Genomic DNA, 24,305 nt, shown 5'->3' with positions numbered 1-24,305 from the left:
CCTAAAACCCAAAACCAGACTCAACTTCAAATGAGCATTTACATGCTGCCTGCAACATCACTAATGCCACTGTTTCCTCACGATTCCTTTACTCACCAGAAAATGTTGCAGCTCATAACATAGTGGAACAGTTTCAATGAGAAAGGGATGATTGTTATTTCTACTGGCAATGCAAAATGGAAAAAGTTAACCTGCATAATTAACACATCTGAAGCATTAAATAGACAGCATCCAAAATTGCAAGAAATCCATTAATTTCATCCAAAATTCATACTTTCCTTGCTAAGTTTTCCCATTTCATTTTGCTTTTAGTTTCACACATGCATTCTGTATTGGTAATTTTCTCAAGGACGTTAAGACCTCACCATCACTCAAGAATCCTTTTTCAGCAGTAAAGATAGATCTCAGTGGGTTTATTGGATGTACATTGAGTCTTGAGGAAGCCAATTTTTCTGTCAGCCCTTTCAAACTCCAGCTTTTCCAGCCCATCCAGCCTTGGTTTCATTATGCACTAGTAACACCTAAGGTTAATGTAATTTTAATTAAGTTTGTCAGGATTTCAGTGTTAACTACTGTGTTTACTGTTGCTAAACTGGATGCTGAGGACAAGAATAAAAGGCTTTGGGTGTGTCTGTACAGACATTTTTGTTCTGATCTAATGCATTGACAGGACAAGAGGGTTTTGTACCAGTCTAATTCGACATAGACCCAGCCTGGAAGAACTAGTAGAGGTACAAGAAAAAAAGATTAACAGATGGGAAGAAAGAAAAAATGAAAAGGAGAGCCATCTGCTGTGATACTAGCCAAAATATCACCACTGACCAAAAAAGAAGAGCAGTTGACATTCTCTGACAATAAATCCTACCGGGTCTTGGTTAATTTCTTTCAAATATTTTACCTTTTTTTAAATTTTGTTTCCAGGTGGAACTGACTGTAAGTCCATTGCCAGCTTTGACTCAGAGCGACCAGGTTTTGTGTACATTTGGTGAAACAACCCATTACGCTCAAGTAAAAGAAGGGGTTATTGTCTGTGATCCACCCGATATAATTCCTCCAACACCAAAATATCAAGGTAAAGAAGTATTACTTTATTTATATATCTATGTATAATAAAAGGAAAGAATGTAGCCTGCTGGTTCTAATGTGGTGCTCTCATACGAGCTGCATACAAGTGTTTTTTTCCTCTTCCAGTCCCTTTCCCCAGATAGTCTGTTGCTGAACTGTCCTGTGAAAAATTAAAAAAAAAAAAAAAAAAAAGATTTGTTCAAATTTTTCCCATTGCTATATTTACAAGCTGTAGCATTCACAGTGTTTCTACCAGGAACCTGAAACAGGAGACTGGCAGAGGTGTATGCACAGAGCCAGAGTGGTGCTATTCTGTGTTCCAAACAAACAAAACCCAGCTACTCTAATCTTACCCTTATCATTCTTGAGTTGTGGAAGATACAAAGTTTTTCTCTTGATGTCTTAGTTTTGCCCTAGTCAGCTGTAGTTCAGTGACTTGTTTTCTGGTCCATGTCAAAGGCTGTCCTTTCTCTCGTAAAGCCTTCTGGCCTCTTCTATGTGCCCTCCAGCTTCTGCAAAAGTAAGACCAGTGGAAAAAGATGTGATCGTATAATTAAAGGCTGTATCATTGTTCTGAACCGCTGATTATATGCTTAAGGTCTGTTGCCAACCATAATTCTTGTGCTATTTCCTAGACAGTTCTTTAAGTTCATACATCATGATGCATAAACACATGGAATAAAACTGTTAACACAGCACTGTTTATTATGTATCAAGTTTAAAAAAACAAAAAGAAAAACCCAAAAAAACAAGTGGTCTTGGAGCTTGCAGGGGTACCTGTGAGGATATCCCTTTTATATGTATAACAACAGCCATGAACTGTCAAAGCAATACTTAGAAGTACTTTTTAAGATAAGTTTCAATTTTCTTAAGACTGAAACTGGTCAAAATCTAGTTTTATTTGCAGGAAAAGTAATGAAGGTAAAATCTCACTCTTAAACTGGCTGGGGTGTTTCACAGTATCAGATTATGCTAATCGTTAAAGCAGCACTCTGTTATTTAAGGCCAAATCACATTCCCTAAACATTTTGTAAAGCAGGACATAAAGCAACCAGGTTGATAAACATGACATCTTGATATCTTCCAGCATAAAATATGCAACTAGAAGCCTGTTAGGGATGGCATTAGAGTAACCAAGTCACCTAGAAATAATACGTCTCTCTGAGTTCGTTGAACAGGGACCCATCTGAAAGGGTGTCCAAAAGTAATATAAATATGCTCAGAAGCTTGGCAGACACTTCAGAAGAAGGCAGATGGTTATGAACACAGGCAGTGGTTCCTGGCAGCATGTGACAAAAAAGTCCTGAGCCATCCACTTACTGTTAAGTGATCCTATTGAGTTTGGAAAAGTCTGGGTTACTTCAGTTGTGGTTGGTTCCAAAGGGACTAGGATGTATCTAGAGAGGAAGGATGCTTTTTTGCAGTCCTGTTGTTAGGAAATCCCCTGGCGTTCCTACCAGTCTGAAATATTCAAGGGGACCCAGTGCAAGCAAAGGTGACTTCCGGCCACGAAGCTGATGGTCTTCCAAGAACCTGTTGAAGGAAAGCAGAGTTTGAAATTGCTCAATATCTTGTGAAATAGCTTGTCACAAGGGCTCAATGATTTCTGCAAAAGGTATTTCAAACAGCTTTGCTGAGGAAAGCACCAGTTTCTGACGATAAATTTTCCATTCTTAGTTCAGTAATAATCCAGATGAGAAGTACATTTGTGGAGAAACCATGTACAGTGAACTGAAGATCACAAGTGCCTGTGGTAACTTAGCTTTGCAGGCCCTGTTAGGCATTAACCACAATGATCACTTGCTTTAATTCACATGATGATGACAGTTTTAATCCACGAATGAAAGAAGTAATTTTACATGCAGACATATTCATATTTAAGAAAATGTTTTATTTAAAATGACTGTTCTCATGCCAGTTTTCATCTGTATTCAATTATCTCCTTTCTCAGTTTTCCTTGTTCTTCTAGACTTTTTAAAATTCTAGCATGATGATAGCACCACTGAGAAACACTTCCATAAAACTAAGCTATTCTGTGATTTTGCTTCTTCTCTTTATCTCATCTCGGCTTTTCTTCTGACAGCCACGTGCTGAAAATTTTGTAAAGCTTAAAAAGACAAAACAGAGCTTATAGATATAAAGTCTAACAGGTCATGAGATCTGGAGCGTCAACAGTATTGTTAAATATTTGCTTATGTGCTGTAAAATAACAGAAGTATTATCATTGTATTATTCAGCTCAAGAGCTAAAGAATTCCACCACCACTTAGATAATTCTTTTTCTTTTGTGATAGATCATGTTTCAGTTCCACTTCAGTTAACTTTTGAAGAGAACAAGGTATTTTTTGCGTCACATACTTACCCTTTTTATGACTGTGAAGAAGCAATGAATCTTTTTGAAAATCAACCGTAAGTACTTCAGCTTCTTAACTTAGGTGTTTAGATCCTGTAGCATGGTGTTTCAGTTAACTGGCAGCTGAGTTGCTCAACCATTTCATAATTAAGGCTTTAGCCCTCTCAAAATCTAATGTCCAAATCCTTTTTCTTACATTTTAATGGAGCTTTTAAAAGGTTGAAGAGCAGCAGGTGAGCCGGTAACGTAAAACACGTGGAAAAGGACTATTCATGGCACATATAATTAAAGGCTAGTTTATTGGGTTGCCATTTCTGTAGCTGCTAATGTATCTGCAGGTGAGCTCTGCGGACATCTGCTTACCTACTTGTTCCCTCAAATGATGAATTGGTGCTTTGGGTTGTGGTGCATTCAAAGAGGACAGTCAAAGCTGGCTCTGCCCCCATCATCTGCCCTGCTGAGGTGATGCTGCCCCGGGGCAGGCGCAGCCAGCCCACAGCCCGCTTTGTTCATCCTTGTGTATGAAGGTTGATCAAGATCATTTCCAGTCATCTCAGACTCGATCTCAAAGTTTGTGCGAGATGCTGTAGTTTTCTGATCCTTGCTCAAATATTTAAGGGAGAAATTAGCTTTTGGGGGTTCTCGAACTGTTCTTACTATGAATTTTTCAGCTTAAAATAGTAAGGACACTATAACAGATTGATCTAGCCTCCATGAATAAAGATGGAATTTCATTTACTTTTTTTGTCAACCGGGGAAAAAGCCTGACAGTTTGTCATGACTATCATGTTATATTTGTAGATGCTATTCCTGTGCAAGCAATAGATGGAATTGCCAGTGGGACTGGAAGAGACATATCTGTGAAGAGTCCTCTTCAGTACAGGATGTGATTAAACAAAATATGGTAATGTTTAAAAATAAGATTATTAGGTTTTTATTAGAACACTTCTGTATTTTCTTTACTTTCTCTCTCGTATCAGTTGGTTGAATTAGGGATTTTAAAATTATTCTAAAGTTAACTCCAGAGTGTAAGGTGGGTTTTTTTAGTGACAGTGCGGGGGTGGGAATTTAAGGGTGTGATTGAGGAGGGGCAGTGAGACTGAATAACTCCTGAAAGGATATTTTTGTTCCTTTTACTATTTTGCTTCAATGGGAGGAACAAGATTTCAAGGCTGAGAAAGATAATCACCCACAGCTTTGACATATGCTGCAGTCATTTTTAGCATGTCTAATTTGAAAGGGTGTAATCAAATCTGTCACTGTATTTTAAGCATGAAGTTCTTCAGAACAATCATTCCATTGTCCGAAGGCCATTGGAGCTTGTTGTGATAAGACTTTTTATTTGGAATAACATATAAAATGTTTCTCTCACCAGGAAGAAGAATGCCCACAGTTTCTAAATCCTAACCCTCCAATAATACCTATGGAGTACCGAACGACGGTGTATTTCGAGGGAAGACATCTAGCTTATTATCGGGTAAGAAGATTAATTCAGTGCTAGCTGTCGTTTGAATTCCACTTAAACTGCAGCCCACACCCCTAAACTAGAGCATTAGTTTGTGTTCCTTGGAGATCCTGCTCATAACTGTTTTTAAAGAAGGAAGAGAGCTACATGCTCAAGTTTGATATAATATTGGTTACTGTAGTAGAGTCATCACCAAGACAGAACCAGAGCTCGACAAAATATTTTAACTACTAGGTGTTGGGGGGGTGGGGGGAGTTTAAAGAGTGTAAGTTGAACCTACTGAAACACCTGACAATTATTTTTCATCTAATGAAATGAGAGAAGATTTAGGAATTGTGAATGTGTCTTTTCTTTTTTCTAATTAAATACTGGGGTATTTTTGTTCTAGAATGACATCACTTTTGTGCTTAATTCAGTTCTAATTTTTCAAACAAAAAAATGCACTCAGAAATTAAATGGTTCTTAGTGTGAAATGCACTCAGAAATTAAATGGTTCTTAGTGTGAATAAAACAATCTTTTACTTTTCTTTTTGTGTGTGTGCGACCATCAAACCAGAGATCAGGTATTTTCTTAGATGTAGCAAGGGTTTCTCAGTACTTGCTTCCAGAAAGTAAATTACAAAGCTTCTAAGAAGCCAGACTTTGACCTCAAGCTTTTAATTGTTTTATAACCCAGACAATGCATACAATTTTATTGTTACTTTGATAAAAATAAAGTTTAAACCTCACTTCTTTAGGTGATAGCTCAAGTATTGTTCTATTACTATTGTTTGTTTCTGTGTTGTCTTTGTGTAAATGTGAATTGATGATAAGATACACTGGAGATTGCATCGATTGCTTTAACTACCAGCCATCTGTCCAGGGAAAGAAGGCTCTTGGGTTTTGAGGGTGGGTTGGTTTTTTTTCCCTTTCTCAAATTGAAGTACTGTACAGCTTATGACGTCCTTCTATCACCTCTGCTGTGCCTGCCAAGGGGTGAAAAAGGGTGAACAGGTCTGGGGAGTAATGTAAGAGAGATATTCAGAGAAGGGTAAAAAGCAACCTGCAAGCACTGCAATCATATGAAGTGTATCACTACACAATACATATAGCAAGACCATGCTATACAAACATATGTTCAAAAATAAACATTTTTGTTTGAAGACCTTAAAATATATGTAAGCAAAGAAAAGCAATTTGGTGAATTTGGTCTGTTCTCTGAGATGCCGGGACAGGTCCTTGGTAGGATATCTGGCTGTATGCAAGATGTGGCTCACAAAACTTGCCTTAAAGGCCACAGCTAGCTCTGCTAAAAATGGACAAGTATTTCAAAGAATTTACTCACATTTCTGTTGTTTAACATTGTGAAGAGCTGTTTTTCTGCACAAGAGGAAAATCTTTCCCTGCTCACTTGATGTAAGTGGAAGTACCCCTTCTCTGTCAAGAACAAATTCAGGGCAGATGCATAACCTAGATATGCTGGATTTGACTTCCAGAGGACCTTTTTCCTCCAAGGAGAAACAGCAGCAGGAACCCAAAACCTCCTTCATCTAGTTTATCATTCTGTGAATAAGCACTTTAATCTTTCTGAACTACTAGTAGAGGAAAGGGAATGAAAAAGCTTCTGTCCTTTTTTTTTTTTTTTCTCTGTAAGGTATCAATTACATTTAAGAAAGGCAGAGATGTATCCTGTGGATTGAATGCCCTGTCATGGGCAGCAGCGTTTAATGTTTTGCCTACAGACCAGACTTAGTATGCATTTATTTAACTTGGAACCGGGAAGGCTTACATGGAATTCAAGTCTCTGTAAGAAGCAAGATGAATGCATAGGCCCTAGGCTGGAGTTTTGCTGGAGAGCAATAAGTGTCACGTGATTTCAGAATAATTTTTCTTAGGTGAGAACAATGAGGGAACACCATCTCTGTCATGGGAGCAGCTCCATACATCCTGATACAGAGATGCATTTTTAGGCCAAAATAATAATGCTTTCAGTGCCAGGACTTGAACAGGCACACACAGTGACTACAGCTGTAGATACAGACCTCTAAGTATATGCAAAAGCGATAAATAAGGCATGAAATAGTTGTAATCTTACAGGCACTTATGCCTGTGGGGTCATGCTACCTGAAGCAGTTACTTTGTTTACTGAAAGTTCATTTGAGTAAGGACATAACCTACATTCAGCCTCTGGTAAACATCTCATGGAGGGCAAGGTGGCTCAGGAGAAGCCATGGACGGATATTTTGTATGGGTTGGCCTGCAGCCTAAAAGCAAAACAGCACAAGGCTTCTCATGTGGAACGATTTTGCCACAGGATATGCTGGGCATTACAGTGTGTTTGGAGCTAGCAGCCATGCAGCTATGAGCACGTTTGAAGTCTTTCTTGATTAAGACATTGGTATATATCCATTTTTCTCCTATTTTCCTTGCCTAAATTCTTGCTTAGAAAAAGCAAAAATGAATGTTCTGTTACACTTTGAACTACTAACTCTATTATCTTGGCTTAATCCGTGCTTTGCTTAAAAGAGCAACACACAACCTGCTTTGTCATGGGTGACTAAGTACACTAGCCAACATTATGCATGTAGCATCGCTGTTTCTAGGTGGAGATCAGCAGTGAAGGTTTGGGTTTACTCAGTGAGTAGGAGAGGTGGATGGGTTCTAAAATGGCTGTTGCAGAACAGAAGGTGGAAGAATAAGCTCACACGTTTAGCATGCACCTCTTAACCTGTGAACCCTTACAGTACAATGAATAAACCTCCTCATAAGGGCTTCCCCTGGGGGGGAATAGACTAAAAGAGGAGCAGCTGTTGACTGGTTTTCTGCCCCTCCTTCCTACTGAAATTCTTTCAGTAGAAAGGAGAAGTAAATCCAAGCCATTGTAGTTTTCTTGGGAATAGCCTTAACCAGGACAAGCGGTTGAGAAGAAAGTTTAGTACTGATCAGTCATATTGCATGCAACTTCTGAGAGGTATTCTCTGAGTCCTTGAAAGATTGGCACAGTAGAAGACACAGGTGTACCAGCATCAAGATAATCTTTTTAGCCCTCCAAAGATTTTTATTAAGAGTAATTTCCCATTTGGATTTGTCTTTGTCACGTGTATCTGATGTGTAACCCACTTCCCAGTGTTTGCTATGTGTCTCTGCTTGCACCCAGACTGCTGAACGTGAGCTCTGTGGTCTTCTGCTCAAGAGACTGGCATAGCAACTCCTGATTTCAGTTCACTCCAGGTAGCAGATGTCGCATTACACCAAAGCTCCCTTTCCCTCCCTCCTGTTAAGCATGTGGGAAAGACTTCATGCAGCAGCAGCAGAATTTGAACACTTTTGAAAAATACATGATGTATTGAGATATACAGAGTAGGGAAAGCGAGGTAATGTTCCTCAAAATAGAGATTCATAAGGTGCTTTAAAACTTGCAGTATGTAGATGTTTTCTGTACAGCAGAACAGGCTGTAAAACTTTCAGAAAAGGCTTTTCAGAGCTCAGTCAGTAGCTTATTTTTTTTTATTCAGCTTCTGAGAAGGAAGAAGTAAAAAATCTGTTCCCCTCTGACATAAACCTCCTAGAGACTAGTAGGCCTTTACCTGGTTAAAGCGCATGCTCCTCCTCAGCCCCAGCCTTGGGGGGCTCTTGGGTCTGCTGCCAACCTGTTACAGTGAAGGTGCAATAGGAAAGGTTTCCACAGCACCAATTGGGTAAACCTAGTGGCCTGTAAGTTACCAGCAATTCCAGCATTGAAGAAGTAGCTACAAGTAAACAGTATAAGATGCTCATATGTAGAGGAATGAAGGCAGTGGGCTGATTGACATTGATAACATGCAGCTGTGGCCTTGCTTCAATGGCAGTGGGTTGATTGACATGGACAATGTGCAGCTGTAGCTCATTCCCACTAAGTGGTTAAATAGCCCTGTGGAGCATGAAAGAGGAGGCTGGATGGAGGAGGAGTCTGCAGAAGAAAGAATCCAGTAGCAGGAGGAGCGTGGTCTCGTCTGGTCTCATCTCGGGAGGATGGAGAAACAGCTTGGATAGTAGAATCTGACTCATGATAAAGCCTTTTTGCAGCTTGCTAGTTTTGTTAGTGCTGTGACAATTGGTGCCCCATCTGAGGGAAACTGATTTGGACTTGAACTGCAACACTCATACATAAGGCTTGGATTACAGCAGGAGATAGCTTACCCTTGGAGCAGGAAAGAGTAATCAAGTAACCATTGGGGTTTTTTGCCACATTCTCCAAGACTCGAGGAGCTCTGGACAAAAGCAGGGACTAGTTTTTTACATCCACAGAAGGCATCGAAGTGAAGCTCTCATGAAGTTCAACAAGGTCACTGGCAAGGTCCTGCACCTCAGTGGGGGAAACGCCCAATATCAATATGGGTTGGGGGATGAATGGATTAGGAGCAGCCCTGAGGAGAAGGACTTGTATGGATACTTGTGGATGGCAAATTAGATAGGAGGCAGCAATGGGCTCTTGCAGCCCAGAAAGCCAACCATATTCTGGGCTGTGTCAAAAGAAGCATGGCCAGCAGGTCAAGCGAGCTGATTATTTTCCTTCACTCTGCTCTCATGAGCCCCCACCTGGAGTACTGCATCTAGCTCTGGGGTCCCCAGAACAAGAAAGACAAGAACCTGTTTGAGCAGTTCTAGAGTAGGGACATGAAAACTATCAGAGGGCTGGAGCACCTCTCCTGTGAAGACAGGCTGAGAGAGCTGGCGTAGTTCAGCCTGGAGAAGAGAAGGCTCCAGGGAGACCTTCTTGCAGCCTTTCAATATATAAAGGGGCTTATAAGAAAGAGAGACTTTACTAGGGCTTGTAGTGACAAGAGACAACAGTTTCAAACTGAAAGAGGGTAGGTTTAGATAGGATATGAGGAAGCAATCTTTTATGATGAAGGTGGTGAGATGCTGCAACAGGTTTCCCAGAGAAGTTGTGGATGCCCCATCCCTGGAAGTGTTCAAGGTCATGTTAGACGGGGCTTTGAGCAAGATGTCCTCACCCATGGCAGGGGTGTTGGACTAAGGAGTTGAAGGTCCCTTCCAACCCCAAGCATTCTATGATTTTATAAAGGTGAGAGTGGTCTTATCCCCCAGTGGGTTCTGGTTTCATAAGTCTATCAACAATACTATCTGAAAATATCCTTGCTACTTGTTTCTTTCTCTGGTTCTTCTGTCAAAGATGTTAGCGTAGCTGACCTGTGGGCCACAGCAGAAGAATCACCCAGTGCAGAAGCAGCATCATGGGGTGACGTGTTTGGTTTTTAGCCAACTCAGTTCCTTGACTTAATCACAGAACAGATGAGCTGAGAGTTTTGCCAGTGCAGTGCAGGCTGGTACGTGCTGCAGCCTACAGGCAGGAATGAGTGGGTTTAGGGCCTAGGGAGAAGAGAGGGGTAAGAAGGTGTGTAGGAGGCAGGAATACCCTTATGCTCGTGCTGCCATCAAAGACTGTCCTGCGAAAACACAGCTGGACTCATGGTGAGACAGGAGAAACAAAGCTAGCAAGCTCTGAGAGATATTCAGTTCCATTTCCCATCCAAAACTTGCATTCCTGCTCTGCCCAGGATCCCTACAGAGAGCTCACACAGCTCTGTTAATAACACGTCTGATGTGTGAAGCCATCCAGTATTCACATCTCTTGGCTTTTTCTTATTTCTCCCTGAAATGGAGTTCTAGACGTGTTCTTGTCTTATTAGTACTGTTTGGTGCTTCCACCGCTAATGAATGTTGGAGGGGTGCAGGAAAGTAGCAGATTGCGCTGGCTTGGTGTTTCACTAGCTTTGTTTTAGAAGATGACTTTAACTGGTTAGTCTTCTCCATTTGGTCTTATTACTTCCAGTGCTGAACAGAATATTGCCTGGTGATATTTTATAATGCTTGATGATGCTATACAAATTCTAAGCTGAATGTTTCTCTTCCATAGGAGAAAAAATTTGTGGTTGCAAACAGCCAGTTTGAATTTGAAGCTCCTGTTGATGAATCACTTGAAGGAAAATTTTCATTCATGAGTAAAGAGGTAAATGCAAAATTACGATTCCCCTACCAAATATATTCAGTTCTTATACTCCTGTTCCAGTGTCTGTGTGTGTCCAGAAATATACAGGTAATAGTTTCCCTTAGAGAAGAAAGTGACCTCTGATAGAGATTCTTCTTTGGCAGCAGCAAAGGCAGCAACTTTGGCTCAGAGCTCCTGGGGTCTCCCTTCAAAGCCTTCGATCTTTCTCCTTTATTTCTCTATGTAATCCATGTGTTCATTGAACTGTGCCTGGAGAAATTCGGGACCATTATTCTTCTGTTCTTCCCTTTTTATGAAATCTGGTGAAATCATTGAGGATAAAAGATAAGAATTTCAGAGCTCTCCCTCTCCACACTCCAATTCATTATCTTTCCCATTTTACATCTGTAGAAATGGGAATGGTAACAATATGTTGTTGTTTGGCTACTTACTAGCTATGCTTCCTTCACTCTGGTTTATTTTAAAGAGAAAGGAAATAATAGTTTTTACAAATAGTCTATTTACAAAGCTCAAAGTTGGACTCACAAATGTTATGCTGGCTTTAACCTTTATGTCTTATATGCTTACTAACAGAGTAGTTCTGAGAACTAATTAGGTTTTATGCAGCATTTGAGCCAGACACAAAGTATTTGCTTTATAAAGCCATTACATTATTTTTTTTTTTGCTCGTTTTCCTTCCTACTGGGTTTTATTGCTCCTGTCTTTCAACAAGAGCAGAAGCTTATGTCTTGGAGCATGTGAACCTTGTGCTTTGACTATAACGAGGGGGTTGCACTGCAAAAGATGCAAGAGATTTCCCCTCCATGTGGTGCAAGTCTGGCATGTCCACAGAAGTAATGGGGCCAGATGGTGTGGGAAGGGAGAACTCAGCAGGGTCAGCAGCTGTACTTACTGAATCTGAACAGTACCTTTGCTACTTGGATGCTTGTAACCAAATGTAAATTAAATTAATGAAAAGGGAGTATTCAGACATTGTTGTCCCTTGGTGCTTGAAAATTCTGATTGTGAAGGATTATGATCATTAAAACATTTTTCTGTAAGTTTGTTTGGCCAAGATGAAAAGACGACCGTGAGGTTTGGGATAGCTTCTAAAACCTTCACAGCTCTGATTATTAAGAATCATAGAAAACACATGAAATTAACCTTGCCAAATGAAGGTATAATATCTGTATTGTGTCATCTTTTCCAGTTCTCTTATAGTGCAAATGAGACCCTACAACTTAACTTATCCATAAGAACCGATAAGGTCAAGATTGACAGCAAACTGATGGGTAAGTATGAAATACAGGTTTAACAGGTTAATTACAGTAAACAGAAATCTATTCCTTCATAATTTGGAGTCATGTGAATAAGAATGTTACCGTTGTAGGTTTACTGGTTTGGGTGAAATAATTAAATCTGACAGATCAAAAGTTATTAATACTAAACTCAAGAATTAAACATCAGTGTTGTCAGCAAGTTTGCTGATGATGCCAAGCTGTGTGGTGCAGTCAACATGCTGGAGGGAAGTGATGCTGTCCAGAGGGACTGTGAGGGGTTTGAGAGGTGGGCCCATACGAACCTCATGAAGTCCAACAAGGCCAAGTGCAAAGTCCTGCGCATGGGTCAGGGCAATCCCAAGCACAGATAAAGGCTCGGTGGAAAATGGATTAGGAGCAGCCCTAAGGAGAAGGACCTGGGGGTACTGGTGGATGAGAAGCTCAACATGGCCTGGCGATATGCTCTTACAGCCCAGAAAACCAACCATATCCTGGGCTGCATTGAAAGAACTGTGGCCAGCAGGTCGAGGGGAGGCAATTCTCCCCCTCTACTCCATTCTTGTGAGACCCCACCTGGAGTGCTGCGTCCAGCTCTGGAGCCCTCGGTACAGGAAGGAAATGGACCTGTTGGAGCAGTTCCAGAGGAGGCCGACAAAAACAATTAGAGGGCTGGAGCACCTCTCCTATGAAGACAGGCTGGGTTGTTCAGCCTGGAGAAGAGAAGGCTCTGGGAATACCTTTTTGTGGCCTTTCAATATATAAAGGGGGCTTATAAGAAAGATGGGGACAAACTTTTTAGCAGGGACTGTTGCAACAGGACAAGGGGTAATGGTTTTAAACTAAACTAGCTTTAAACTAAAAGAGTTTAAAACTAAAGCAGTGTAGATTTAGACTAGATAGAAGGAAGAAATCTGTGATGGTGATGAAACTCTGGAAGAGGTTGCCCATAGAGGTGGTGGATGTCCCATCCCTGGAAATATTCAAGGTCAGGTTGGAGGGGGCTCTGAGAAACCTGATCTAGTTGAAGATGTCCCTGCTCATGAGGCGAGGGGGGTTGAACTAGATGACCTTTAGAGGTCCCTTCCAACCCAAACTATTCGGTGATTTGCAAGTTTGGGTTTGCTCTGAAGCACAATCCTAATAGCTTCACAGTTCAAATGTAGTTAGTAGTTTGCTTTTTTTTTTTTTCTTCAATGGCCATTTCCCTTCCCAATGAACTTTTCCCCTCCAACAGCAGAAAAGGGGTCCTTCTCACTGCCACTTGTATGGAGTTCACCTGAAATCGCAACTTTCATTTGTGTCTCAGCTCAGACAGGTTTTGGAGTCTTTACATCTGCTGGTGATCAGCAATACACAGGAACGTTCGGTGTGCTTTCAGCTCATTACTTCATTCATTTCTGTGGCAAAAAAAAAGTATATTAAGTGTTTTATAGACAGAGACTTGGTCTCTGATATAAATTCTTCTATTACTTCCAACATACGGCAATGAAGCAGTTATGTCTGTGAGCCTAGTCCTGAGCTGAGGCGAGGAAGCTCTGTCAAAATCAGTGGAGCCGTATCTGGGAAATGGGACCTACCTTATGCTCCTTTGGACTGAAGTTTAAAGCATAATATTGTGAAAACTGTGAGGCAGCACACTTGTTACTTGTGTGAGGAATCAACATCAGGAAAACTAATACTGCCCCAAGTAATTTCCCCTGCAGATTAAATCTTCAGACCGTATTTTCCATCTGTACAATATTTAAATTTGTTCCCTTTCTTATTGGCAGCATAGAAGTATGTGTTTAGAAGATTTTCCCTATGCATGCAGCACTTAAAAGAGGACCTGGCATGGATGCTATGGGGAGGTCACATTACAATCTTGCACTGTCTTATTTCCATTCCAAAGGCAGTATTTAAAACTGCAGAATTTTGACCAAATACTCCCAACATCTTTTCTCCAAGTCTGTGAAAAACATTGAAAAAAAAAAAAAAAGCTAAATTATTAAAGAAATGTTATCATTCAAATTGAAATATAGAACCCTTGCAAGAGGGGAATTGAAAACTTACCAGCAAATGTCTCCCTTTTTTTAATAAAAGGGATTTTGTTTTAATCCAATTTCTTTCCTGCTTTTAAATTTCCTTGCCATATGAAATCCAGAGCATAGTGTGTTTTTCCGCATCTTGAAAAGAATTGGCTTTGGGTATATGGTTGCTGCTGAGAAGCACCTTTGAACCTGCCATTGAAAGAACCCTTTCTTTGTGTAACACTTAGTGAATACTAAGTTACAATAGCGTTTTTACATCTCAAGTCATCAGGGGTTCTGAACAGTATGAAATCCAATATATCCCTTTTATCCTTTGTCCTTTTTATCAATGATTTCACAGCTGGTATCTCAAGGTGATGGATAAGAGTTGGAATCTAATGAGTGGCTTGCTGCTGGTACATTTAATGAGCTGATCAGTGAACAGGGGGAGTGTTTAGTGCTTTAAGGCTGTAGCTTTCTCTGTGGCATTTATGCAACTGGAGGGGAGTGACGTCACATCAAGACGTTGCAGCACTGACATTGTTTGCTGAGGGATGGGATGAAAATCCCTATCCAGCTGATGAAGGATAACAAAATAATTCAGTAAGCGTATTCCTGTGCCATACCAGGTGGCCATGTGGCAGTGTGGGTGGGAAATGCAGGGTTTAGGAAGGCACTGGGAAGATTTGCTTAACTATTACCTGCCGAAGTCCCTGTGCGGTAGCAACCTTTCAGTGTGCTGGATTAAGAAAGCAATCTAGTTCTTGCAAAAGCAATTCACAGCATAGATGCAAGGAAACTTCTCCTTGCTGCTGCCCACATCTTCTGCTTATAAAAGCAAACAGCGACAGTACCAGGGCTGTCAGTCTGGTGCTTTTCCTCAGCGCTGCATTCTCATTGAACGTACAGATGAACAGCTGACACACAAAGTGTTGAAAATATTGCTTGGGTTATGTTTGTTGCTCAGTGACTTCTGTATTGAAGTGCTCGGTGTATGAAGCAAATGATGCTGCTCCTACTTTGTGCTCATAGCTTCCCTGAGAATTCAAGATAGGGGTTGAATTAAATGGATGCTCTTTCTCATTGATTCATTGTTACAAATGTCAGTCCCTCCGCTTTGCCTACACCTCCGACAATGTCTCAGCTGAGTTTGTGCTGGTAAAGCTACTTGAAATCAAGTAGCTTTACTGTGCTGATTAGATGTAGGAAGGGTTGAAACCGGGCCTCATCAGTACATTAACTCTTCAGTGTAAGGTAAGGAATTAAAAATGTGTTATTCTGTTAAAGACTGGCTGTGAAACTGAATGCTGAAGGTTTTAAATATGCAGCATTTAGAGAAAAACTGCCCGTCTGAGGTTATATGCGGTCATGCAAGTGGCAGAGAGACTGTAGCCAGGGTCTGGGCATCTGTAATACTGTTCATGCCTAGCAGGGGAATAAGGACACTGCTGAAAAATAATGGAAAACCAGCATTCTCATTTTACTCTTTCAGTAGAAATCTAACATGGTAGCCTCTTGGAATTAGATTCAAAAAGCTACTGCTACAGCTATTATCTAGGAAGATATCAAGTGCATTGATATGTTAGTGAATGGAGGGTGGTTTCACAGGTGTCTAGCTTCCTAGAGTCCAGCTCATCTGAGAATAAAAGCTTTCTTTAAATAAGCTGGTTTTGATGGCCTTTACTATATGCAGTCTCAAAGGGATTTATCCTAGTCTCACTTGCCCACATCTGATCACCTCTACTTTGTTTTGCTTCCTGCATCTTTAAGGATGAACCTTCTTTGAAAAAACCCAATGTCACCAAGGGTACTGTTTCTTGAGACTTAATGAGCACATAAAACAGTTTATCACTAGTGGAGAGGGGAGACATTGAGTCTCTGTCTTGTACTCCCCACTCCCATCTGTGAGCACATTTAACTCTTGAAAGAGCACAGGGGGAAATCTGGATAGTTTTCTGCTGTTCTGATGAGTTAAGCTGATTTACAAGAAGACTCAACAAGTTGCCAGAGCCTTGGTGGCAGAGGGTGAGAGGCTGTGTGGCTGGAAAAAAATAGCGACAAAGAGTAGAGAGAAGCAGGGAAGAAAGGAAGGAACAGAAAAGGAGGGAGCAAGAAGCTTGCCTCTTTACAGTAATCAGCTCACCTTCCCAGGGAAGCACAGCACTCACACAGTGGGTAATCCGCGCAACTTGCATGCATCCCTTAGAGAAACGGTTGTCAACTTTTCTGTCTGTTTTCTTTTGGGCTGATTCTCAAGTGCATCTCCAGGCTTTCCGTATGGTGCTGAACCAACTAGCTATGTCTCAAGGCTTTGCAACTATTTGGGAAAATTAATTTTGTTCAGTGACTGTTCATCATGCTAGAGATTGATGAGTGCCAAAACAAGCTTAGTGTCTGGGACAATTAGTGCATGGTTCATCAGAAAGAGAGGCATGACTGTCTCACCTGATTTCTTGGCTCAGAAAAACTATAATTAAACACCACTATAGAAGGAATAAGGCATACATCAGGACAAAAAGGAAAACAAAAGCAAGTAAATAGAGAGGAACGGAGGAATGAAGAGGTATTAACTTGAACAAAGGATAACACTTCATTAAGTGTTAACTTTCTATTCAGTTCAGGCTTTAGCAATGATTTTGGAAAGGCCAAAATATCCTGGAAACAGCCTACAAAGGCAGCTCTCTTCCTTTAAATATGCAGCTGGCAGAGGTCCCGTGCCAGCTGATGTCTGTTCCTACCAACACCCATGCAGAGTTTACACCCTTCCACATCTGACTCCTGGTACACCAGGAGGACCTGTTTGTTTGAACTAGTCTTTGAACAGTTGTATAGGCAGGTTCATTGAGGATAGTCAAAGAAAGGACTTTGTACTTAAACATTTGGGCAGTGCCTGAGTGACAAAAATGTGTTTGGGTTCTACTTGATAGTTTATTTATACTTTGCACATGGATAGATTTCAGGTTTTTCCATACAGGGAAAAAAAAAACAGTTTTCTTTCAGCATCATTCAGAGGTTAAGTACAAAATGTGCATGTTCTTCCCACAACTCCACTGAGCTTTGTATATAGGATTAATTTTACTTCTAGTACACACTGAATACCCTTAAAACAGAGGAAAAATTCTAAGTGCATTTACCATTCATATTTCAGTGACTCTATACAACTGCTCTTACGGACGAAGTGACTGCAGCTTATGCCTCGCAGCCCATCAGGACTATAAGTGTGTCTGGTGTGAAGAAGATGGCAAGCCCAGCAAGTGCGTTTATGAAAAACTCTGTCACGCTCCTCCCACCAACACGTGTCCTCATCCAGAAATCACTCGCGTAAGATTGCTTTTTTCTCTCCCTACTCCCTATTATTTTTCAAGAGAAAGCATCCAAGCAAGCTTATACTGAAAGGCAGTTTTTTTCCTAGGGTGTTAAGTAAGCCTCTGAAATAGCTGCAAGGAAAAAATGCCAGTATTGATATGTGTGAGAGATTTGTAAAGACTCAAAATAAGAGACTGAATGGAGTCTTTGAGACTCCTTGTTTTTCAAGCCTTGTCCTCGCTGTGCCAGAAGCCAGCCTAGCAGTGTACGCTTAAACATGGCACTTGATTCTTGGGAATTAGCATGGATTTTTTTCTGTCCTAAAGTCCTTTCTACCTGAAATAAGTCTATATGAGAGGTTCACTGCTCCTGAAACTACAAGCACTTAGCAGGCTCATTAACAGGCTTTAAACTAGAATTTTAAGTAGTGTTTAATAAGGGAGCAGGTTGTTTCTGCATCACAATGTGTTTTCCAGCTGACAGTGATATTTTCCAGTCTGCACTGGAATGAAACCCAGGGTTGTGGAAGTTAAATCTAAGAAGTCAGAGAGGCCGGATGTGCACCCCTGGCTTGCTCTGTGGTTGGAGCATTCATCGGGGATGAGAGAAGAGTGTTGTCCATCCTGGTGGACCAGTAGCCAAAGCAAGAAGTGATAAATCCTTGCCCTTTTCAGCAAGCCAAATGCTGGTTTTCTGGGCATAATTGTCAAGGAAAGAGTGATAGAACTTCCACTGGGCAAATCTAATTTGCTGCAACAGTGGTATCAGTACTTTGAAACTCAGACGCACCCTTTAATGAAAACAAGCTATCACAAAATGCAGTAACTGTATGACAAAGGGTGAGAGTTGTAACTGGGATATTTCACTCAATAGGAACTGTTTAATTCTGAAACCTGTGGGTCAGACTTGTGGAGACACTGAATCTCCCGAGGCTGCACAGTTAGAGGTGCAGTGTGGGCGCAGGCAGACTAGCAGCACGCTGGGTGGTGTTGGCCATGATGGTGTGTCTAAGAAGAAATGGCAGGTAATAGCTGAAGTCTGCCAAGGAAGGCAAATACCCTGAAATCTCAACAGAAAGTGTGAAGAACACTTGTGTGATAGCTGTGCCAAGATAAAGATGATTTGAGTGGGAAGGAGAAGGAAAATTAAGAAAAATAAGTGTTTTCACCTGGGATACTCATTGTACATCGTTGTGGATTAAATACTAAATACTAAAATACTAGCTTTTTCAAAGCTTTTGTTAGCTTCAGATTTGAACAAAATACTTGAAAATGCCTACACAAACCATTGAGTCATTTTTCAGCTCATTTATTTATGGGTTGAGTGTAAAGGGATGGATGGCCAGCAGGAAGAAGTTGTAGTAAGTTGAACCAGTGGGAAAACAGAGCAAGTGATTCTGGAGCTGGGCTGGCAGCAGCAGCCACGTCTCTGTGCTCAGACTTGCGTAGATCTGAGAAACTGGTTTAGATGGCACAGACATTAAAGCCCAGACTTTCGGAAGCTGTATTTTTTTGGCTTCCAATTACTGCATTTGGGTCTGTGCAGCCTCCCCCTTCTTGATGGCAAACTTGCAGCCCTCCAAAGCTGAAGACCTGAAAAGGTCTTGCTGGAGGTGCTCCAAATATTACGTAGGAAAGCAGGTTAGTCTCCCAACAAATACTCAGACTTCAAGTGCCCGTTCAGACCATGTTTCAACCTGAGAAATCCACTATGACTGCAGGATTTTCTCAGTCCTCGTTTTAATTGCAAATTATTTAATTAGCATCAGCCCATGTACTGCAGCATCCTACCATTTGATGCAGTAAGGAAGGTCAGGGGACTAGAAAAGTTTTTGAAGACACTATGTGGGGCAGCACTGTGTGTTAGGAAGGCACTGTTCTGATGTGAACCTAAAGGGTGAAAATCATGGCAAAAAAAATGCTGGAAAAGCTCTGTGGAATGATTGTGAGAGGAGCCCAATCCATTCACTTTTCAAAATCAGTGCTTTAGTGGAGGAAGCAAACTCAAAACAGAATAAACACCAGGCAAGAGTTTTGTACATAACAGTGCCACAGAAGACACGAAATCTGCAGCTGATGAATACTGGTTTGAGCTAACATGATTAATTAACCTTAAAAAGTTACATGGAGTGTTTTTATGTGCGTCCTGCAAGAAACATTTTTTGCATTTCAAGTGCCAGTAACTTGAAGTAGCTTTAAATAAATAGTGTACAAGATCAAAATGGTCACTGCATTATTTAATTTTGCTGCTTTTTTTTTTTGCTTTCCCTCATGCAAACACAGATTGAGCCAAAAACTGGACCACTAAGTGGTGGAATTCTTTTGACCATAATGGGATCTAATTTGGGAATCAAAGCAGAAGATGTAAAAAATATAATGGTGGCAGACAAGGAATGTCTTTTCAAAGAGGAATTCTACTCTGTTTCCACAAGGTAATTGCTAGATATTTTTCACAAGATTTTAAAAGAAAAAAGGAACTTCTGTGCATTTTCAGGAGAAGATGAGCTTCCTGTGGTTATAAAAGGTTATCGATTAAAAAAATAACTAGTGCAACATACCAGCAATATTTCATAGTAACATGTTTGAATCTTTATTTAAAATTCTTTTAGATGCTAATACAGCAATACATTTACAATAGCATATTAACATCCTGCTTCTGATTGATAGATTATTTTCCTTTTTTGTTTGAAAAGCTTTCATAAACTGTTACTGCAGATATCTCAGGACTGTTTCTTTGTTTTTAAATTAAAGGCATTATAGGTGTGCATCTAGTCATTAAAATCTTTGCTAAATCTGAACCACAGTGCAGCCAAGCATGTAAGATTTAGTAGAAAGTAGGCAAAGCAAGAGGAAGCTTAAATCTTTTTGTTTTAGTCCAGCATGGACTAAAGTTTCTTTCCTGGGGGCAGGGAGGGAGCCTGGAGTTCTGGTTTAGCTTCAGATGACTAAGTTTCATCACAGAGCCAACAAGTCCATGGATGTTGAATTGCCTAAGCAGGCTGGTAGATGTTTTGTGGATTACTTGTCACACTCTTAAGCAACGCCAAAAATTAAAACAAAGTGCCTAAATTCTTCTAGGTGTTTAATGCAAATTATATCAAGTGTCTGATTTCAAGAAGGAAATACCCTTTTGGCTTAGCTGATAAAAAACATAGCATGAAGGTTCAGTAGTAGTATTAAGAGTAATGACATATTTTAAGCAGTGTGATTTTTCTTTCATTCAGTTTTGATATATAAACCTGCAATGGAAACCTTGGCTTTCTTTCTCTTCAGTTAATTTAACTGAAGTTATTAGTAAAGTACAGTAACTTTTTGCTATTTCTGTGGTGTGTTTTGAAAGGAATCTTGAAGATATCCAAGTTATTTATTTTTTTATTTTTTATTTTTTTTAGTTTATGAAAAATGTTTAGCTTTAGTCAGTTTGTGGATCAGACATTTAGTAGCTTCCCAGGCCCCTAGGACTTAAGAATAGCATCACCATCCACAAAATTCACAACTCTTTTACAGTCATCTTTTCCCAATCCTTATTATTTTCAGTGTTTGCAAAAGCTGCACTGAATTGCAGCATAACCTTACAAGAATTTCCCCAGCCTCTTGGCTTTTTCCTAAAGCTTTTTGATATTTTTAAATACGTGGAAAGGAGCCAGAACTGAGATAACTGGTTCCTTGTATCATAGCAACATTACTGGTTTCCTGAGCTCTGCCAGTGTGGTGATGGGTGAGAACAAATGCAACTTGCATAATGTCATTTATCAACAAATTAGGGGGGTTTGAAGGATGTTCTCCATTAGAGAAGCCTTGAAAAAGAAGTTACTCAAAATCTCCAAATAGATATCTGTAATTTTCTGTCTTTACCTTCCTCCATTCTTTTGTTTTATTATTACCTTCTTTTATTTGAATTAATAATAAAATAAAAAAAGTGTCTAGTCTTGCTCCCCTACCCTTCTGCACTAAAAAGCTAGTAATTTTTAGGAGACAGTTGCTCCCATGGGCAGGAAAGCAGTGAGATTTAAGGCACTTAAGGCTGCTTTCTGGCTCTGTGGTGATTTAATTGTTGGCCTTGAGAAGTCATGTTCTCATTCTTTGTAGTTTTCCATTTGTAACATGGGGGAGGGGAGGCAATGCCTACGCTGGGGAGGGGAGGGAACTTTTCTCAATTAAAATCCCTGTTAGCCACGCCATGGCGTTTCACACACACACACACCCCGGCCCTGGCCCCCGACTGCTTTCCCTAGCTTGACATATGGTAGAATTTCCTCCAAAGGCACCGTTTCCTGTTTCTGCCTGACAAGAAGATACAACTTCCAAGAATACAGTAAAGAGATGATGAGGAACAGACTCAGGCAGCCATACACATGCCAGGACATGCAAGAATTTAGAGAATTTTGTCCATTTGCCAGTACCCAGGCAGAAAAGTCTGGAGTGATCTGCAGGGGAACTTCACAATCCTTTTATTATAAATCCCAATTTAACTACATTATACCCAGTAATTTGAGATTGTTGCTTGTTTTTTTCTATTTGAGGGCTTTTGGTTGGTTTTTTTAAGGAGTCGTGCACTGCTTAAGGAAGAATGGCAATAACTCCAGAGGGAAAGAGTGAAGGAAATGAGCAGTGATCCTCGGGGTGTGTCCTATATGAAACAGTCTGCCTGCACAGGCTGCAAACATTATATACCTCCTTATCTAACCGTATTATCAGCTCTCCATTAAGCATTTGTCCCAGTTTTCAAGTGTGTCAAATCCTTACTGCATTTTCATGCTCGTGTTCTGTGGATCACCTGTTTGAAATAAAAATTTAAACATCCTAGCCATCATGCAGCAGCAGTGTTAGTTAAGGCAGTGTTTTTCTCGGCCAGTGTTCTTTGACCTCTGATTTTGCATGGCTTATCTGAGGATTTATTTTCAGAGAACAGTAAATCTAAAGGGATTTTGACCATAGGTGTAAAAATACACTATTTTAAAGCTGAAAGATAGCAGAATGCGTAAAAGTATCAGCAATTAAAACACACAAAGTTATAAGATAGCTGACGTTCTGATCCTTACAACAAGGGAGGTGAGCATCCTTTGGTTTTTTTAACATTATAAGGTCCAGTGAAAACCTTGTGTAGGGCTAGGGAGGTTCACCTCTGACTTCTGGTCTGAATTTGAGTCTTCTGTAGAAGGCATCTCTATTAACGGACTGCTGAGGTACCTGCTGTGTACAGTGCTCAGGTTTCAGTTTTACCTACCTTTAGATTGAAGATTAAATTATTCTTGGGTGTTTTTGCTGGGAATCTGAGGCAGCGTTCAAGTACCTTGTGTAGGATAAAGCAAAGTTAGCGCTTTTGCTGTCAGTGTGTGTGGTAGCTCACATAAATTGCATTGGTATTGTAGCTGTTACTTCTAACAAATAAACTTACATTCTTTCTTGCTAGGATTGTATGTCAAGTTGGACCAATGAATGAACCAAAACAAGGTCAAATTGAAGTTAACATCAACGGAAAATTAGGCAAATCACCAAGTGAAGTGCTGTTTACATACCAGGTAAGTGCCTTTTTTTGAGACATCTGTTTTATATGTTGTGTGTGACTAAAGTTAGAAGTTCACCTGTTAAGCACAGAGTTGCTTGTGTTTGCCTTACAAACTTTGTTTTATCAATAGCACTGTCATTCAAGTATGTTAGAAAACACTAAACTTGAGCATTTCTTTACACAAAGGGTTTACCAGAAATCTATTCTGATCAATAGATCCAGAGTCTCAAAATAGGATGATATTGTTTGTAATTCAAGTTAAAAAGATGCGGTAGAAAAGAAATTGTAATAAAATTATTTAGTAGTGACATTTCTTGTAAGTGTCACTATTGAATAAAAAAAATATTGAATGAAAAAAAACAGCACTGCAAAAAAATTAGGTATTTTTTAGATGCACAGTTGGTGCACTATTATAATCACAGTGTTTAGTCTAGCCAGCATTCTTAATTACAAGAATGGATGCAGAACAGCTGAAGAGTAAATAATGAAGGTACATTAATTTTTTAATATTTATTTCATTTAAAAATATGGCATGCAGAGCCACAGACAGCATGATGTGTGTTCATGCTACACATCCTTTGTTTTCAGTGTCACTATGAAGGAGAATTTAGTTTGTGTCTTAATTGCTTTACCCTAAATGTGGCCGTAGGTTATAGCTGGTCTAGCCTGTGGTTTTAGCAGCAAGTGGCTTTATCTGTATCTATGAGGTCTTCAAAATTTTTATAAGAGCCCCTGATAGCTGAGAGGTTTAAATAATCTCTGTCCTTATATTGATACTTAAAATTACACCTACAAACTGTAAATCTATAAAACATAAAGAGTGGGTTAGGCTTTTATCTTCTCCCTTGTTTAAACTTATGTCTCATTAATTCTTGGTATCTTGTGAGAAGGAAAGGAAAAGAGTTGGCAGTAAGCAGTAGAATAAGTCAAGAATGACATTCAACTGAGAAGAGGATATTCTCGTTTTTACAAAACAGGGTAGAAGTGTTTTTTCCATAATTTCCCAGCAAATACCTCCTCTTCCTGGTGATACCTCTGCAAAAAATACCCTTTTTGCTTGAAAATGTCCTCTGTTCCTTTGTGGAAATGTAAGTTATAAGTAAGTCTTTCGTCATCAATCTCATTCATTGTAACCAGAGAACAACGACATAATCTCCCATGTTTATGTGTTTGTGGTCTCTAGGACAGAGGCTATGACAATAAACCCTACAAAAGATGAGATTTTGACATGAGCCCGTTGCATTGGGTATGTTTTACACCAGTTCTCCTGTGCATCTCCTGTGTTTAAAGATTCTACTGTGGTTTGCATGAAAACCACATGAAGATGTTATGGAGTATGTTGAAACGGAATC

General features: G+C 40.0%; 1 protein-coding gene across 4 annotated transcripts in view; it reads left to right on the top strand.

Moving 5' to 3' along the window:
* PLXNB2 (plexin B2) overlaps positions 1-24,305 on the top strand; it is a 267,942-nt gene that overhangs the window by 198,062 nt on the left and 45,575 nt on the right. For all 4 annotated transcript variants that reach the window (XM_056339913.1, XM_056339914.1, XM_056339912.1 and 1 more), the window contains 9 exons: positions 922-1,072; positions 3,359-3,473; positions 4,219-4,321; positions 4,793-4,894; positions 10,782-10,874; positions 12,064-12,145; positions 17,288-17,460; positions 19,728-19,876; positions 22,858-22,966. In XM_056339913.1, the coding sequence (XP_056195888.1) occupies positions 922-1,072; positions 3,359-3,473; positions 4,219-4,321; positions 4,793-4,894; positions 10,782-10,874; positions 12,064-12,145; positions 17,288-17,460; positions 19,728-19,876; positions 22,858-22,966 (1,077 nt within the window). The remainder of the gene's footprint in view (positions 1-921; positions 1,073-3,358; positions 3,474-4,218; positions 4,322-4,792; positions 4,895-10,781; positions 10,875-12,063; positions 12,146-17,287; positions 17,461-19,727; positions 19,877-22,857; positions 22,967-24,305) is intronic.

This window comes from Falco biarmicus, chromosome 5 (assembly GCF_023638135.1).
Source record: "Falco biarmicus isolate bFalBia1 chromosome 5, bFalBia1.pri, whole genome shotgun sequence".
Classification (NCBI taxonomy): Eukaryota; Metazoa; Chordata; class Aves; order Falconiformes; family Falconidae; genus Falco; species Falco biarmicus.
The sequence above is the reverse complement of the archived record's forward strand: the minus strand, read 5'-3'. Positions and strand labels throughout refer to the sequence as shown.